This window comes from Malaya genurostris, chromosome 3, assembly GCF_030247185.1.
Source record: "Malaya genurostris strain Urasoe2022 chromosome 3, Malgen_1.1, whole genome shotgun sequence".
NCBI classification, from domain to species: Eukaryota; Metazoa; Arthropoda; class Insecta; order Diptera; family Culicidae; genus Malaya; species Malaya genurostris.
The window spans coordinates 295,953,932-295,970,009 of NC_080572.1; the positions used below are offsets into that span (position 1 = coordinate 295,953,932).

Below are 16,078 nucleotides of genomic sequence, written 5' to 3' on the forward strand. Positions count from 1 at the left end.
CGAAGGCTTAGCCTCACCGAACGTAGTATTACAATCCACAACCAACCAAATCATTCCCGTTATTCCAAACACTCCGATTGAACGCCACCATCAACAACCGAACCGAAATGATCATTCCAACGGAATCGTCTCCAATGCCAACCGAACGACCGCAGTGCCAAAGGGGTTTCTTGTGTGGAGTCCAGAATGTAAGATACTGGACCTGGATCCGCTGGCGGACGATGTGATGCGACTGTTCCACAAGGAGCGATTTGTGCCCTGTTCACCGAAGCAACCGCTCACCTCGATCGAGCAGACGTTCGAAAACGACACGGTGTTGCTACGGTTTCATCGGGATCGCATCACAAGTCATCTGCCGCACTACATGAAGTCCATCGACTGCTGCTACCAGAGCATCGAACGATCCGGGGTCAACGAAAAGGCTGACAACGATTATACGTGAGTTAATCCATGATATCTTGGTAGCTTGATAACACTAAATAACGCTTACTCTTGCAGCTTAAGTAAGTGTACATATTTCACGCATGACGTACTGCTACCGCCGAATGTCACCAGCGGAGTGATGGTTCGGTGCAAGGGTAGTGTCTCGGCTACCAGTAAAACGCGCAAGGCAGTTTACACCAACACCCACGCATTCATCCGCACCAAGCCGTCGGTGCAGCAGCGATTGAAACGCTTTCGTCGGAACTTCAACCAACGGCCGCTGAGCGTTCTACTGGTCGGAATCGACAGTATCTCGAGGTTGAATTTGATCCGAGCGATGCCCCTCACCGCACAGCACTTGTACGACACCGGTTGGTTCGAGCTCAAAGGATACAACAAGGTACATATATTATTTGGTTGATATTGTTATAACGTAGACTGATCGGTGTCGATTCAGAAACGGCACAGTGCACGAACGTCGATTGATTTAATGTACATGTTCTATACTCATTCGCACTTGTACGGTACAGTTGCTAGCCAGTCATGGTTCAAATAAGCGAGAACATAAGTGTACGGTAATATCGAAAGGTATCAATCGAACAACAGTCGATAATTATGAAAAACCTGTAGTCATGGAAGGATAATTTTACGTTGTGATGAAGGTAAAATCTCATAATTAGAATAACTCATTACTATAGTATGCTATAGTTAAGCAAAAGGTGTTCTATTCAAATTTTATCAATCTTTGCGAGCAACATTCACGGTATTTTTCCTTGATTATCGTTCCGGTAGTGATGAAACTTTGGCTTGCTCGACCACAGCAGCATATTGCCTGCCAAACTAAATATTTTTTGGGATATTTGGTCATTTTCTTTGCCTTGATATGCTCCTGTACGCCGTTCCGTTGCATGGTAGTATTAACGTTCGCTTCGCGTCCTTCTGGTGGTTCTTGAGATCCGTTTTTGTTCCACTTATAGTCTTCCCAGCGGTAGTCAAACGTGTATTGGAAGTTTTAAGAACGTCATGGTTAGTGCTTGCAGGAAAACCCAAGCTTTTTTGCAGGCTTTCTTAATGACAGATCCAGATTTTCATAACGACCGCACACTGCTGCTTTTCGCACTTGCTTTTCTTTCGACTCCAGCTTCAATCTAAAAGTGTCGAGTGCTTCATAATCTGTTTTCTCCAATGATCATGTATCATGGTCGTATAGAGTAACATGGAGGATCAAGAACTTGTGAAGAGCAAGCTCGTAGAAAGCTCTATTGGCAGTCGCAACGCGTCATCGTCATTGGCAGTTTTCAAATGTTCTACTAGTAGAAAGGTTGTGTATCGAGGATTAAACATAATATGTTTTGAAAAAACTACTGCAACTATTTGCATAATTCATTGTCTTCAAATGACCTTCAATGCAGATGAAACTCGAAATACAATTTTTTTATTGTCTTCAAAGCATGTATAACCTGATCAATCCATCTAGCTGTGATCTTCAGTCCGATGTATGTTTCCATCATCAACAGTTACGTTCCACAATCCCACATAATCATTGTCGTGAGCCAATTCGAAAAACTGAACGGACTTTCAGAAGATCGTACCACAAGTTTCACACATTCCAAAGCAGTATTAAACCTTCGAGAAACATCTTATGAAAATGATTCTAATGCTACACAATCATTTCGTGGCAAACATATGTAGCATATGATGTTAGGATATGATCATAATTATAGAAGTCTCATTCTTCCGTATAACAAATCTGGAAGGATTCGATGGTGTGGTGCTGTCGAACCAAGTAGTTAGTATACTCCATATGTTAACAATTATTTTGCAGTTATTAGAGCAGTTTTTCGAGCAGTTTTTTTGAACAGTTTTTGAAGCAATTTATTTAAATTGTGCAGTTATTTAAACAGTTTTAAAGTAGTTTTCGAACAGTTGTTAGACTAGTTTTTGGAGCAGTTGTTCGAGCAGTTTTTAGAGTGAATTTTGAGGAGTTATTTAAACAGTTTTAGAGTAGTTTTCAAAGTAGTTTTTTCCAGCAGTTTTTGAGGTAATTGTTTAAATAGTTTTAGAGTATTTTTCGAGCAGGTTTTGGAATTTTTTTGAGGAATTATTTGAACAGTTTTCGAGTAGTTTTTGGAGCAGTTTTTGGGCAATTCTTCGAGAAGTTTTAAGAAAAAAATTTTAAAAGTTATTCAAACAGTTTAAGAGTAATTTTCGGGCAGTTTTTGGAACAGATTTCGAGCCGTTATTCATGCATTTTTTCAAACATTTTTTTTAAACAGGTTTAGAGTAGTTTGCGAGAAATTTTTGAAGCTATTTTTAAGCAGTTATTTAAATAGTTTTAGAGTAGTTTTTGAAGAGTTATTTGAACAGTTTTTGAGCAGTTTTTGGAGCAGTTGTTGAGCAATTTTTCGAGCTGGTCTTCGAGCAATTTTTGAGAAGTTATCCAAACAGCTTCAGAATAGTTTTCGGGCAGTTTTTCCGAGCAGTTTTTTTGAGAAGCTTTGGAACATTTTTTTAAGAAGTTATTTTAACAGTTTTAGAGTTATTTCAACAGTTTTAGAGTAGTTTTCGAGCAGCTTTTGGATAAATTTTTAGGCAATTATGTCAACAGTTTTAGAGTAGTTTTCAAGCAGTTTTTGGAGCAACTTTTGAGCAGTTATTTAGATAGTCTCCGAGTATTTTCCTAACAGTTTTTTTGAGAAATTGTTATGCAGTTTTTTAAACAGTTTTAGAGTAGTTTTTGAGTAGTTTTCAGGCAGTTTTTGGAGCCGTTTTTGAGCACTTTTCTTAGCTGGTTTTCGATCAATTTTTAAGAAGTTATTCAAAGAGCTTCAGAGTAGTTTTCGGGCAATTTTGCCGAGCAATTTTTGGATCAGTTTTTGGATCAGTTTTCTAACTATTCAAGCAGTTATTTCGAGCAGCTTTGAAGCAATTTTCAATCAGTTTTTAAATAGTTTTAGAGTAATTTTTGAGCAGTTATTTGAACAGTTTTAGAGTAGTTTTCGAGCAGTTTTGGAGCTATTTTTGAGCAGCTATTTAAACAGTTTTACTGTAGTTTTCGAGCAGTTTTTGGAGAAATTTTTAGGCAATTATGTCATCAGTTTTAGAGTAGTTTTCTAGCAGTTTTTGGATAAATTTTTAAGCAGTTTTTTAAACAGTTTAGAGTAGTTTTTGATCAATTTATGAAGAGTTATTTGAAGTTTTTAGAGAAGTTACTCAAACAGCTTCAGAATAGTTTTCGGGCAGTTTTTCCGAGCAGTTTTTGGATCAGTTTTTGAGCAACTATTCGAGCAGTTTTTTCGAGAAGCTTTGGAGCATATTTTAAGCAGTTATTTTAACAGTTTTAGAGTAGTTTTTGAGCAATTATTTCAACAGTTTTAGAGTAGTTTTTCAAAATAGTTTTTTTTCCAGCAGTTTTTGAGGTAATTGTTTAAATAGTTTTAGAGTATTTTTCGAGTAGTTTTTGAAGCAGTTTTTGAGCAATTATTCGAGAAATTTAAAGAGAAATTTTTAGAAGTTATTCAAACAGTTTAAGAGTAATTTTCGAGCAGTTTTTGGAACAGATTTCGAGTCGTAATTCATGCATTTTTTTAGGCAATTTATTTAAACAGTTTTAGAGTAGTTTGCGAGAAATATATGAAGCTATTTTCGAGCAGTTTTTTAAACAGTTTTAGAGTAGTTTTTCCAAGCAGTTTTTTCGAGTCGCTTTTGGAGCTATTTTAGAACAATTACTTAAACAGTTTTACTGTAGTTTTTGAGCAGTTTTTTTAAAACATTTTTAGGCAATTATATCAACAGTTTTAGAGTAGTTTTCGAGCAGTTTTACCGAGCAGTTTTTGGAGCAACTTTTGAGCAGTTATTTGAATAGTCTTTGAGTAGTTTTCTAGCAGTTTTTGGAGAAATTTAAAGGCAGTTTTTTAAACAGTTTTAGAGTAGTTTTTGGAGCACTTTTCGAAGAGTTATTTGAACAGCTTTCGAGCAGTTGTTGGAGCCGTTGGTGAGCAATTTTTTGAGCTGGACTTCGAGCAATTTTAAAGTTTTTTCGAGAAACTTTGAAGCAATTTTTGAGCAATTTTTGAAAAGTTTTAGAGTAGTTTTTGAGCAGTTTTAAAGATACTTTTGAGCAGTTTTAGAGATACTTTTGAGCAATTATTTAAACACTTTTACTGCAGTTTTCGAGCAGTTTTGAAGAAATTTTTAGGCAGTTATTTCAACAATTTTAGGGTAGTTTTCGAGTAGTTTTTGCAACAAAAGTTATTTGAACAGTTTTTGAGCAGTTTTTGGAGTCGTTGGTGAGCAATTTTTTGAGCTGGTCTTCGAGCAATTTTTGAGAAGTTGTTTTAACAGATTCAGGGTAGTTTTCGGACAGTTGTTCCGACAAGTTAAAGTAGTTTTCGAGCAGTTTTACCGAGCAATTTTACCGAGCAGTTTTTGGAGCAACTTTTGAGGAGTTATTATTTCTTGTTTTAAACTGGAATATGGTTGTTCCAAACAAATGCTATTCTGTTGCTTAAAAAACAGTTGATAATAACCAGAATGGTTGTTACAATTTCAACACAAAAAATTCGTTAGAATCATACAGGACTTTCTTATTTTTATAACATTTTTTCTCCCTGCGTGAGGGAAGGGAAGTTCAATGCCTATCTAAGATTATTCTACAGCACATTTTACATATTAATTCTTTGTAATTACTAGGAAACTAACGGAAGCAGTTATCTCAAATTAAATTCGTAAAGCACACATAGTATCAAATTCGTGAATCTCAATTTATATTACAGTGAGGACTATTGTAAGTGGTTTTTTGATGTGTAAAACATTAAAATATTCGGAGCTTCCTTAAAACACAGTTAATAACTGAGAGAAAAGGAATAAAATTTGAATGTTGTTAATAATGATTCTTTAAGAAAAGTCAATTTTACTTATGAACGTATGTTTTTTTAAACACAATACTATTTACAGATTGACGACAACACGTATCCCAATCTGATGGCAATCCTGACCGGATACAACAACAGTCTGGCGTACGTCACGTGCAATCCGCGCACGGTTGGTCAACTGGACACTTGTCCGTTCATTTGGAACTACTTTACCGACAGCGGTTACGTAACGGCCTACGGTGAGGACGAGGCCGGCATCAACACTTTCAACTACCACAAGTTTGGTTTCGTGAAACAACCGACCGATTACTATCTGAGACCGATCGCTCTGGCGGCGGAGAAGTATTTGACCAAGAAGACGAAAAATTCCCTAACGTTCTGCCTCGGGTATCAGAACTACGCGGATTTCATCTATCAGTATGCGTTGGACTTCGCAGACTTCTATAAAGACGAGGCTAGTTTCGGACTGTTTTGGACCAATACATTCAGTCATAATGACATCAGCGATCCTTCCTGCATGGATGCGCGTATGAAGTATTACATTGAGGAAATGGAGAACAGAGGGGTGCTGAACAACAGTATGGTCGTATTCTTCAGTGATCACGGGATTCGCTTTGGCGCCGTCCGCTCGCTGATGACCGGATGGCTCGAGGAAAGGCTCCCGTTCATTTTCATCTGGCTTCCGGAGTGGTTCAAAGAGCAACATCCAGAAATAGTGCAAGCACTAAAAATTAACCGAAACCGGCTGACGAATCCGTACGACCTTCACGCGACTCTCAAGCATGTATTAGAACTATCGGAACGAATCGATAACCTACCAGCTCCGCTTAGTTGTGCCAACTGTCAGAGTCTGTTCCAGGAAATGCCTTGGAATAGGTCCTGCGAAGAGACTTCCATCGCTTCTCATTGGTGCACCTGTGCGGACTTTCAGAAGATCGACAAAAATTCCCAAATTGTCCGAGAGGCGGTAGGATTCGTGATTGATTCGATAAACCAAGATTTGGTGGATAACCAGAAAAACTTGACGAAGAAATTGTGTGCCAAGATGCAGCTGAAATCGATTTCACTGGCCAAACTGGCCAAGTACCCTACTGCGGATGTGCCGCACAACGACTATCTGCTAATATTCGATGGAAAACCGGGCAGTGGCAAGTTCGAGTCCACCGTGAGACACTTCTACAAACAGAACACGTTTGAGGTTACCGGATCGATCAGTCGGCTGAACGAGTATGCTAGTCAAAGCGAATGTATGCACGTGGACTACTTGAAGAAGTATTGCTATTGTCTGCGTAAAAAGGGTGGTTAAACGGTGTGGAATTGAAGGTGGGAGAGGTTCGGAAGATATTGTGACAATAAGTGTAAGATAAGTTGAAATAATCCTTTTAGTAAGATTCGATAGGCTTTTATTCCCCTTCTCAAAATTTCTAGTTTCTGGAATAAAAAACAGACTGTTTCGCCCCGTATTCGAAATTCTATAGTAACTGATCGTTTTAAGTCCGTCTCTCAAGTATTTTCGCAATTTTTAATATTTTTATTATCATCATTGTTTCACGCCTGTGGTGTAAACTGTATTGTATAAACGTCCCAAGATCTCTCATCCACGACGACCTAACCCCATAGATTCGACAAACCTGATACCGTGAAATGTCGATTCCCAACTAACCAACACGAACAGAATGTTTAGAAGATGGGAACGCTTATTTTTTCTCAGGTTTAAAACTTTTAGCAAAATGTCCCAGTTTCGAGTCAAGAAATCCACTACTTGTAAATCTTTTTCCCAATGTATCTACCTTAGTAGCCAAAATTGTACCTTCCTTTTTCGTAGACCGTAAGACACTCCAAGGACAAAATTTGAAGCGCTAAAAATGTTGAATAGTAAAACTGTGAATAGCTTTTAGTAGTGAATAACCAAAAGAAGATGAGGGAACATGCTTATCCCACATACACACACAAATTGGATAAGAGTTTTTCCTTGGAAAATAGTATTTTTATTATTTACCTTGAGATAGAAGACAGTAGTATTAGTTTCTAGGCTCTAAAGATTGATATTTTTATTACTGTTTAGAACAGCTGAAAGATCATAAATACTTAAGGGAACAACATACGTTCCGTACCTCTTCGTAAAAATTTATTTATCCGAATGATTATCACAAGTCAATTAAGTAACTAAATACAGAATGTTTCACTTATCAGATTTTGGTGCTCCCATGTGAGAATTGATGAACGCCTCAAAGCTACTGGCTAGGTTGGCCACACTTCTTCTAGCATAACCGGTGGTCTCCACTTGATCGATGGACTTCGGCCTATCCAGAATAACAGTTGCTGATTCCGATCGCAAAATTTCGTCCTGCGAACCACCAAATCGTGGGAAGCAATTGCAGAGCTTCACCGTTGTTGTGGATAGTGGCAGTTCCCCTTCACTGCCGCTGGAACTGGACTGTTGAGCAGTTGGCCCACGAGACGAACTTAGACTTTCTTGCAGAGATATCTTGCCGCCGCACGTAGAACAGATTACGGTTGGTACTTTTGCCATTCTGGTAAGAGCACAACTTGGACACCAGGAGTTTTGCGAAAAAAGTTTTTCCCTGCAACGGGGACAGTTTTTGGTTGAACGGTTTTTCAGACTTGAAGTGGTAGAGGGATCCTGCGAATGATCGGTACTGCTCGAACCATGCTCATGGTTATGGCTGCCACATATGGGTGAAATAAAGAAAATAAAGTTGTTCAAATACCATTGATCATAGAGAGATTACCTGAGTTTTTTATTGGAAGCAGATTCACAGGCTAAAAGATAGGCGTCGATTGCTTGTATTTGGCTAAAATCCACCGAGTCAAGTGCTTCGTAGCAACTAGGTGATACAGCAGGGAACTGTAATTCGTCACTACCGAATGCCAACCAAAGCCGTTGGTTACGGGTTCTTTCATTCCACATGTGTGTAGGTTTATCTACGGCATCTACAGAAGAAGTTGATCCGATATTACTGTTCTTCTCGACGGAAAGCACTATCCGAGAGATTGATTGCTCTGGGGATTCCTTTGCCGACGCTTCCTCAAAGTGATCCTTAGGTTGGTTCTCGCTAGAACCGGATGTTGAACGGCCTATGGCCTGGATGGTCGGAATACTGAGAATAAAAATTAAAAAATATGAAATCCTAATTCGGACGTATCATGAAATCATTTATTTATTTATTTCATATTCTGACTGAAAACTGTTTTGGTATTTAGGGAATGATAGAGTAGAAAGCGAAATGCTACGCTAGCATTCCTCAAAAGTGACTAAATTTTGAACTATAATTTTAACGAAACTGAAAATTCTACGCAGCAATATTTAACTAGGAAATTAAAGAAGCGATAAATAATAAACAAGAAAGAGCGCGCTCATTTTATGAATGTGTTAGTATATAAGTTAGGCGACTTGCGCCATTTTATTACACTCCAGCAAGTGGAGTTGATGATGCTGACTAATACCGTTTTCGTTTTAGAACCTACACTCGGGCGACTCTGACTCCGAGTAGAACGAACACGTGGTACGCGCCCTAAACAACAACTCATATAAAAAAAATAAACAAACTCGCATGGATGCGTGGTGCGACCCAAGAAAATTTTCAAAGCGAAACTACGCGATTGGAGTCCGATCTAGAACGACCCCAGGTTGCTAAAACAAACTCATCAAAAGTTGCTTTGGCGACTCTGGGTCAGCTCTCGGGCTGCTCTAATCAATAAACGAAAATGGTATAAGGTAGGACTTTTTGTTCATTACTAGCGAATTTCAACAGTTTATGCAGAACTGTACATCCTATAAACTTGAAGATTTAAAATTAAATATATCAGTTATATATTTTTTTATTTAGAAATAAACTGAAAATCAGCGCGAAAACGAAAAAATCGAGAAAGAATAGGAAGAAAACGAATTAACAATTTATTTCCGAAATTCATTCGGAAACGGTTGTTGCGCTGAAGTTGGAATTTTTCGGAATGCATTATGATTTCCACATGAAATTTCGAATGAAAATTTCTCGTAGATTCGGAATTGATTCGGATCTGATAATGTGGGACACTGCTAAGAATCAACACATATCCTCCTTCAGTGATACTATTTAAAAGTCTGTTAACAGATGTAATATTAATGGAATTCAATGGTATTTCGAAAAGTAGTTTCATTTTTCATTTTATTAGCAGTTACAAGTTAGTGATTGCAATCATTTTAATATGACTGAACAACATATTTTAGAGATTGAGGAGAGTAAGTATATTCACAGAAATTTCCTGTGATTTAAAAAAAACTGTAATAGATATTCACTATTTCGTTTTGATTACTTTCTTTTCGAATAATTTTACAAAACTTTTCCAGCATTCTTATTTATTTACTTAGTCTTCGATAATTTACATCGCACAGACACCTAATTACTAATTCTTAATCTAAACATATTTTTGGACACATTGAAATCAAATTTGTCGTAAACTTCGTTAAAAAGACGGCAACATACATAAAAAGGGTTGTTTTGTCCATATTGAGTGCGATGGATTGGCAGCCGTAGAAATTGCACACGTCGAGTTCGTCTTAATGGAGCAAAAAACGGCAATTTTCCTAAAAGTTCTGCGCAGTCAATGTTGTTAACTATTATATCGAATATCAGGAGTCGTTGCAAGACCTGTCTCCGGCTTTCCAGTGTTGGTAGATTGATGAGTCGACAGCGATCCTCGTAGGAGGGGAGATGAACGGGATCCGACCAAGGCAGTAGACGTAGTGCGTATCGTATGAAGCTCCTTTGCACGCTTTCAATTCTTCTGATATGGACACGATGGAACGGTGCCCATACCGGAACGGCGTATTCTAAAATACTGCGAACAACTGAACAGTACAAAGTTTTCAGGCAATAGATGTCTTCGAACGGCTGTGTATTCCGACGGATGAAACCCAACATGGAAAAGGCCTTCGCGGTGATTAGTGCGACGTGTTCCGAGAAGCGTAGTTTGTTATCCAGATCGACTCCAAGATCCTTTATTATAGTGACTCGTTCAATACTTGTTGTGGAAATTTTATAGTCGAAAACAGTTGAAGTACGTAAACGAGAAAATGTGACAGCATTACATTTACTAATGTTGATCTCCATGCCATTGATATTACACCAACCGATAAGTGTTTCGATATCAGATTGCAGTGCGTAACAATCCAGTGTAGATATAATACTGCGAAAAATCTTCAAATCGTCCGCGTATAATAATTTTGAGGATTTTATCACCTTGCAGAGATCGTTGATAAATAGAACGAATATTAACGGACCAAGATGGCTACCTTGTGGTACGCCCGAAGATATATCGAACGATGAGGATGTTATGTTTCCTATACGTACGAAAGCGCTGCGTCCAGTCAAGTATGTCCAAATCCACTGAGTAAGCCAATCTGGAAATCCGAGTTTTTAAAATTTTTCAACAGCAAGACGGTGAGGGACTTTGTCGAATGCTTTTGATAAGTCGACGTAAATGGCATCCACTTGCTGCCGTTTCTGCATTTTCTCGATTAAACCGGAAACGTAGCACATCAAATTTGTTGTTGTAGAACGTTTTCTTACAAAACCGTGTTGTTCTTCGGCGATTATGTGATGAACAGAGTCATATATGGCATCATGAACCATGCTTTCAAGTATTTTCGGTAAACAGCTGAGGATTGAAATTGAGCGATAATTTTTCACATCGTGAACACTACCACTCTTGTGAATCGGAATTATTGCAGCAGTTTTCCATGCACTAGGAAATACGCAATCGGCGAAAGATCGGTTGAAGATTATGGATACTGGGAAGGCAAGAGAGGCTGCACAGTTTTTGATGAAAGAAGGAGGTAGTCCGTCCGGTCCAGCACCTTTCGAGGCATCAATCCTCAACAGCTTTCTAGTGACGTCTTGTAGACCAAAAACTAAGCGTGGTATGTCCAGGTTGTAATGGGCCAAACCACTCAAGTACGGTTCTGACAAAGGTGGTGAGTTGTTACTTAGCACACTTTGAAAGAAGGACGAGAATAGGTTAGCAGTGCCTAGTGATGTTTCAGCAGATTCACCATTGTAGCGTACGTTTATAGGTATACCGTTCGATTTTTTGCGGCTAGTGACGTAGTTCCAAAATAATGCTGGATTATCCTTCACATTGCTTTCGATTTGCTGTATGTAATTGCGAAAACAAGACACATGGAAAGAGTTATATTGACGTTCTATTTCACGTGACTCGGCTTTGTGTCGTGTGGATTTGGTTTTAAAATAACGGTTCTTCGCCTTCCGCAATCGGTTGCGCAAATGTTGAAGTTCAGAATTCCACCATGGTTGGTTGAATTTTTTCCGACGAAAACGTTGTTTAATTGGTACATTATTTCCAATGATATCGTACAATTTTGAATAAAATAATGAAACGGCATCATCGATAGTATCACCTCGTATAATTTCAGCCCAATCAACTTCGGAGATCACTTCGTTCAGATTAGAATAGTCAGTCCTACTGAAATCATAAGTTGTTTCGTTTTGGTCTGAGACACGAGCATCTGCGAACTGTAGGTGAAGCAAAAATGGTTTATGGTGACGGTCGACTTTCATCAGTGGCATAGGTGGTTCAAGTAAATCAATCAACTCAGGATCATTGGTGAACGCTAGATCTAATAATCGACCATTAGCGTTTATGAAATTGTTGATCTGTCGCAGTCCACTGGATAACAACTTTTCAACTAATACAATTTCATGTTCCGATGAAGCATTAACTGGCAACAGTGAATTAGTATCTTCTTCAAACTGCCAATCTAAGTGAGGCAAGTTGTAGTCACCCATAACAATAATAACATCATTTTCGGCTGCTTGTGTGAAGAGATCGTTAACACAAGAGGAGTGCGCTTGGTACGATGCAACGTCTGAGTTCGGTGGAAGATAGATTGTGCAGATGAAAAGAGAGAAAAATTTTAGTTTTATCCGAACGGTCGCTTGTTCTAGTTGCTGGCTGTTTTCTATTGTGACGGAGGAGCTATTCAGTTCTCTTTTTACACCGATTAACACTCCGCCACCTCGTTGAAATGAACTGGTATCGGAATTTCGATCACATCGATATAAACAGTAGTTTTTGGTGATTTCACTGTTTGTGATATTTTCATGCAGCCATGTTTCCGTTAGTACTACGACGTCGTAATCGCACTCTGTAAGCGCTAAAAACAGATCGTTTGTTTTCGTGCGAAGACCTCTTACGTTCTGGTAGTAAAGTGTAAATGAGTATGGGGCGGAATCGGACGGTGGTTCATCAACGGACTCGATACTTCGGTCTCGAACGGGAATTGAACTGTGAATCCGGTTGGGGTTTGTTCGTAGCGGCGACCTATTGGTTGACTGCTGATTCACTCTGTGACGGTTGAAAGCGAAAAGAAGTTCGTGTCGTTGTTTTGCGATCAAAATCAAATTGTCGGAACGTGATTCCCTTTTGCCATGTCTCCGCTAACAATGCCGTATCTTTGTACTGCATACCGATTCCCACTTTAAACGAGACGAAAGTTAGCTCATTGAGACTTTTGCCTTTCGGAACTAACTTTGTTACGTTTATAGTATCGTCGATGTTAAGGTTATGCTTTACTAAGTCAGTTACCTGCTCAGTAGTGGCTTCGGGTGCAAAACCAGAAAGATACATCCAAAAATGTTCACTCTCAGACAGTTTTGCAGCAAGGGGGACTGTAACACCCGGTACCGTATCTTTTATACCGACAAATTCACGGTTCGAACTCGAACTACTTTCCACAGCATCCAGCAGTCGCCGTTTTTTTCTAAAAATTTGGCCAGTGGTGGTATCAAAAATCCGATGTGGTGTAGTGTTACTTACGGTCGTATGATTTAGAATTTGGTTTATTTTTGCTGTGTTTTGTTCTATCTCCCTTTTCAGCTCCTGCAGTATTTTAAGATGTTCATCATTTATTAACTGCTGGGCCGAATTGGTTGATAATATTGCGTTACGAAATGTTGCGTTTTCCATTATCTTAGTACAGGCATTACACATCCAGTGCATGTTGGTTTTAGAGACGATTAAATCTCTTTCGACCGTGGAAAGTTTAGCGCACTTCAGGTGGAAAGATGAGCGACAGAAACCTCGGCAAATAATTTTATCTTCCACATTCAATTCGCAAGCACAAGCGTTACACAACAATACGACCTCCATTGTGTTTTCGTACACAAGAGCACCTTCGTATGAAACGATGAACTTTTTTTCCGAAAATACAGCAAAATATGTTCACGACACTATTCAGCTTGAAGTCGATACGTTGAAGAAATCGGTTTTATTGACGAAATAAATCTAACGATGACTCGTATATATGAAAGCAAGTAAAAAAACCAATGATTAGTCACGAGCGATACTCAAACACAACTTGGTTGTTTACCTTACACTCAATACAATATTCTCCTCGCAAATATTAGTAAATGGAACGAAATCTGAAACGATCGAGAATCGTTTATTACGATTTAAACATGTTATAACTCTGGTTTTACGTTTTAAGCGAAATAACATGTTTTTCCTTCGCGTTACTTCATATTCAGAAACATCTTATTAATCCTATGTTCACACTACGAATCAAAACGAGTTTTAACTCTGATTTCGAGTTTTAAGCGAAATAACATGTTTTACTTTTGCGATATCTCTTATTCAGATAGGTCATATTAAAAAATGTTTTCCCTAAATATCATGATATAATTGTCATTCAAGCACAACCTTACTAGTATTTTCCGTCACTTTTCGACTATGCCAATTGACAAGCTGTTCGACAACAGCAATTTTCCATCAAAGTAGCCATGTAATCACAATAAAAAAAACTGGTTGAACCGGTCCTCTGTCACGACGCCATCTTGATGAGATCAAAATCGGAACTTCAAAATCAGCTGATTACAACGTAAACAAACAATCAGTAATGCAATGTAGTTTAGTGCACGATAATTAGTGAATTTTGGGTCGACTCTCTCACAATAACTTGTCGGTTTACCTAAAATACAGCAGACAGTGTTTTGGGACATCACATTTTCACAATTTGAGATTCGCGATGAGTATCAAAACATCGCAGTGTTTGGGGCTCCAAACGCGAGGGGCTCAACGTAATCGATGTACTTTCAACCATTTTTGTTTGTTGTATTAACACCTAAACGCTCGGGTAGGGATTTTCATCGAATTTATTTTTTCAAAAATTCATAACTCTTGATCAATTTTGATGCGTCCAGTGTAAAAAAAACAGATTTTCTTCTACTCCATGCTGACTCATACGGAACCGCAGCAGTTCAAAAACACCGGAGTTATTCCAGATCGCGTTGGGGTATGTCTGTTCTACCGTTAGAAGTATTTGATACATACAATCCAGATACATACATCCGAGGGTCCTGGAACCGATCACAAAACCTTATAAATGTGATTGTGGGAAACTCCGCAAAACTATCCATAATTTACATTGAGGATTTCGGATAAAGTTCTATGGGACCACAATCCGAATTTACCTGAATTGGACATCGTGGCCAGATCGTTATCAAATCAGTTTTGAAGGTCTCCAAACAACTTGTGATGCCCTGTAGATGTTTTTTGACACGTCGTATACCACATCAATATTCGAAATCAATTCAATAGAATCATAATCCGGATTTACCGGAGTTCGGCATTATAGTCAGATCATTTCCTTGAGTGGTTCTATGATTTAAGTGTAGTGTTACAAAGTAGTTTGACCATTAGTGGATTGATGTTATTGTTCGTAAGAATAGTTTCGCGGAATTTCATACAAAAACATTGATCGGTTCCAGGACCCTCGGGGAAGGTTTACCAGACGATGAATTCATTTAGTTTTATGAGTTCTAGTAATTCCTTCACATTTTATACAATTTCTGGATCAGTCCCATACCTCTATAAAATTGTATGTGCCAAATACTTCTAACGGTAGAACAGACATACCCCAACGCGATCTGGAATAACTCCGGTGTTTTTGGACTGCTGCGGTTCCGTATGAGTCAGTACGGAGTAGAAGAAAATCTGTTTTTTTACACTGGACGTATCAAAATTGATCCAGAGTTATGAATTTTTGAAAAAATAAATTCGATAAAAATCCCTACCCGAGCGTTTAGGTGTTAAGAGATGACTTTTTTGGTCATTTGTTGCTCAAAAATATTTATTTCACTTAAATGGCCAACGTTTTGATGCAACAAAGCTTCGGAACGTTGCACAGTGGTTCGAATCAATAAAAACGTGGACATAAATCAGTAGCTGCCAAACCGTTCTTTTAATGCATATAGTTGCTTTGAAGAAATTATTTACAAATATATACCGCGTAATTTGATTATATCATTAATTGTTCATGGCCTACTTTGACAAAAAATGTAACCATAACTTTTTTATCTGAAGAGATGGAAATTTTTTTTCTTATACAAAGTTTTAGAACTAGTAAAAATAATTTACTTTGTCAAATATACCAAAAGTCTAGGTCGCACCGTTTCGGATATACAAAGCGTTTTTATGGCAACCCCCTTAAAATCAGTTTTTTATTCATAAATTGTTTCGAGCTATTTTGTTATGCATACTTTGTTTGGAATAATTGTAGAATTTATAAAATCGCATATTTTTGTTGAAGATAGTGCATAGGTTTGTTCTTTCCTGGCAAAGTTATGCAACATTTTACCTTTTTTTAACCTAGGATAAAACCTTGCACCGAAGCGAAATATGCAACTTTATGCAGCTGATTTTTACAAAATTTGTAGGAAAAGATGTGCCCAATATCATAAAAAAAAATCTAAGTGGAACTC

The 16,078-nt window shown here is 38.1% G+C and overlaps 2 protein-coding genes across 5 annotated transcripts in view; one reads left to right on the top strand and one right to left on the bottom strand.

The window, feature by feature from the left end:
* LOC131437554 (uncharacterized) overlaps window positions 1-7,410 on the top strand; it is a 35,861-nt gene extending 28,451 nt beyond the window's left edge. Inside the window, exons 3-5 of one of the 2 annotated variants that reach the window (XM_058606975.1) lie at window positions 6-438; window positions 499-823; window positions 5,380-7,410. In XM_058606975.1, the coding sequence (XP_058462958.1) occupies window positions 6-438; window positions 499-823; window positions 5,380-6,603 (1,982 nt within the window). In that variant the 3' untranslated portion in view covers window positions 6,604-7,410. The remainder of the gene's footprint in view (window positions 1-5; window positions 439-498; window positions 824-5,379) is intronic. The other variant, XM_058606976.1, reaches the window with a different exon arrangement.
* The window catches only part of LOC131437553 (uncharacterized), a 29,152-nt gene continuing 20,456 nt past the window's right edge, over window positions 7,383-16,078 (bottom strand). For 2 of the 3 annotated variants that reach the window (XM_058606973.1, XM_058606972.1), the window contains exons 8-10: window positions 13,690-13,741; window positions 8,051-8,419; window positions 7,383-7,984 (exon numbers count right to left, since the gene is read on the bottom strand). In XM_058606973.1, coding sequence (XP_058462956.1) covers window positions 7,480-7,984; window positions 8,051-8,419; window positions 13,690-13,741 — 926 coding nt within the window. In that variant the 3' untranslated portion in view covers window positions 7,383-7,479. The remainder of the gene's footprint in view (window positions 7,985-8,050; window positions 8,420-13,689; window positions 13,742-16,078) is intronic. The other variant, XM_058606974.1, reaches the window with a different exon arrangement.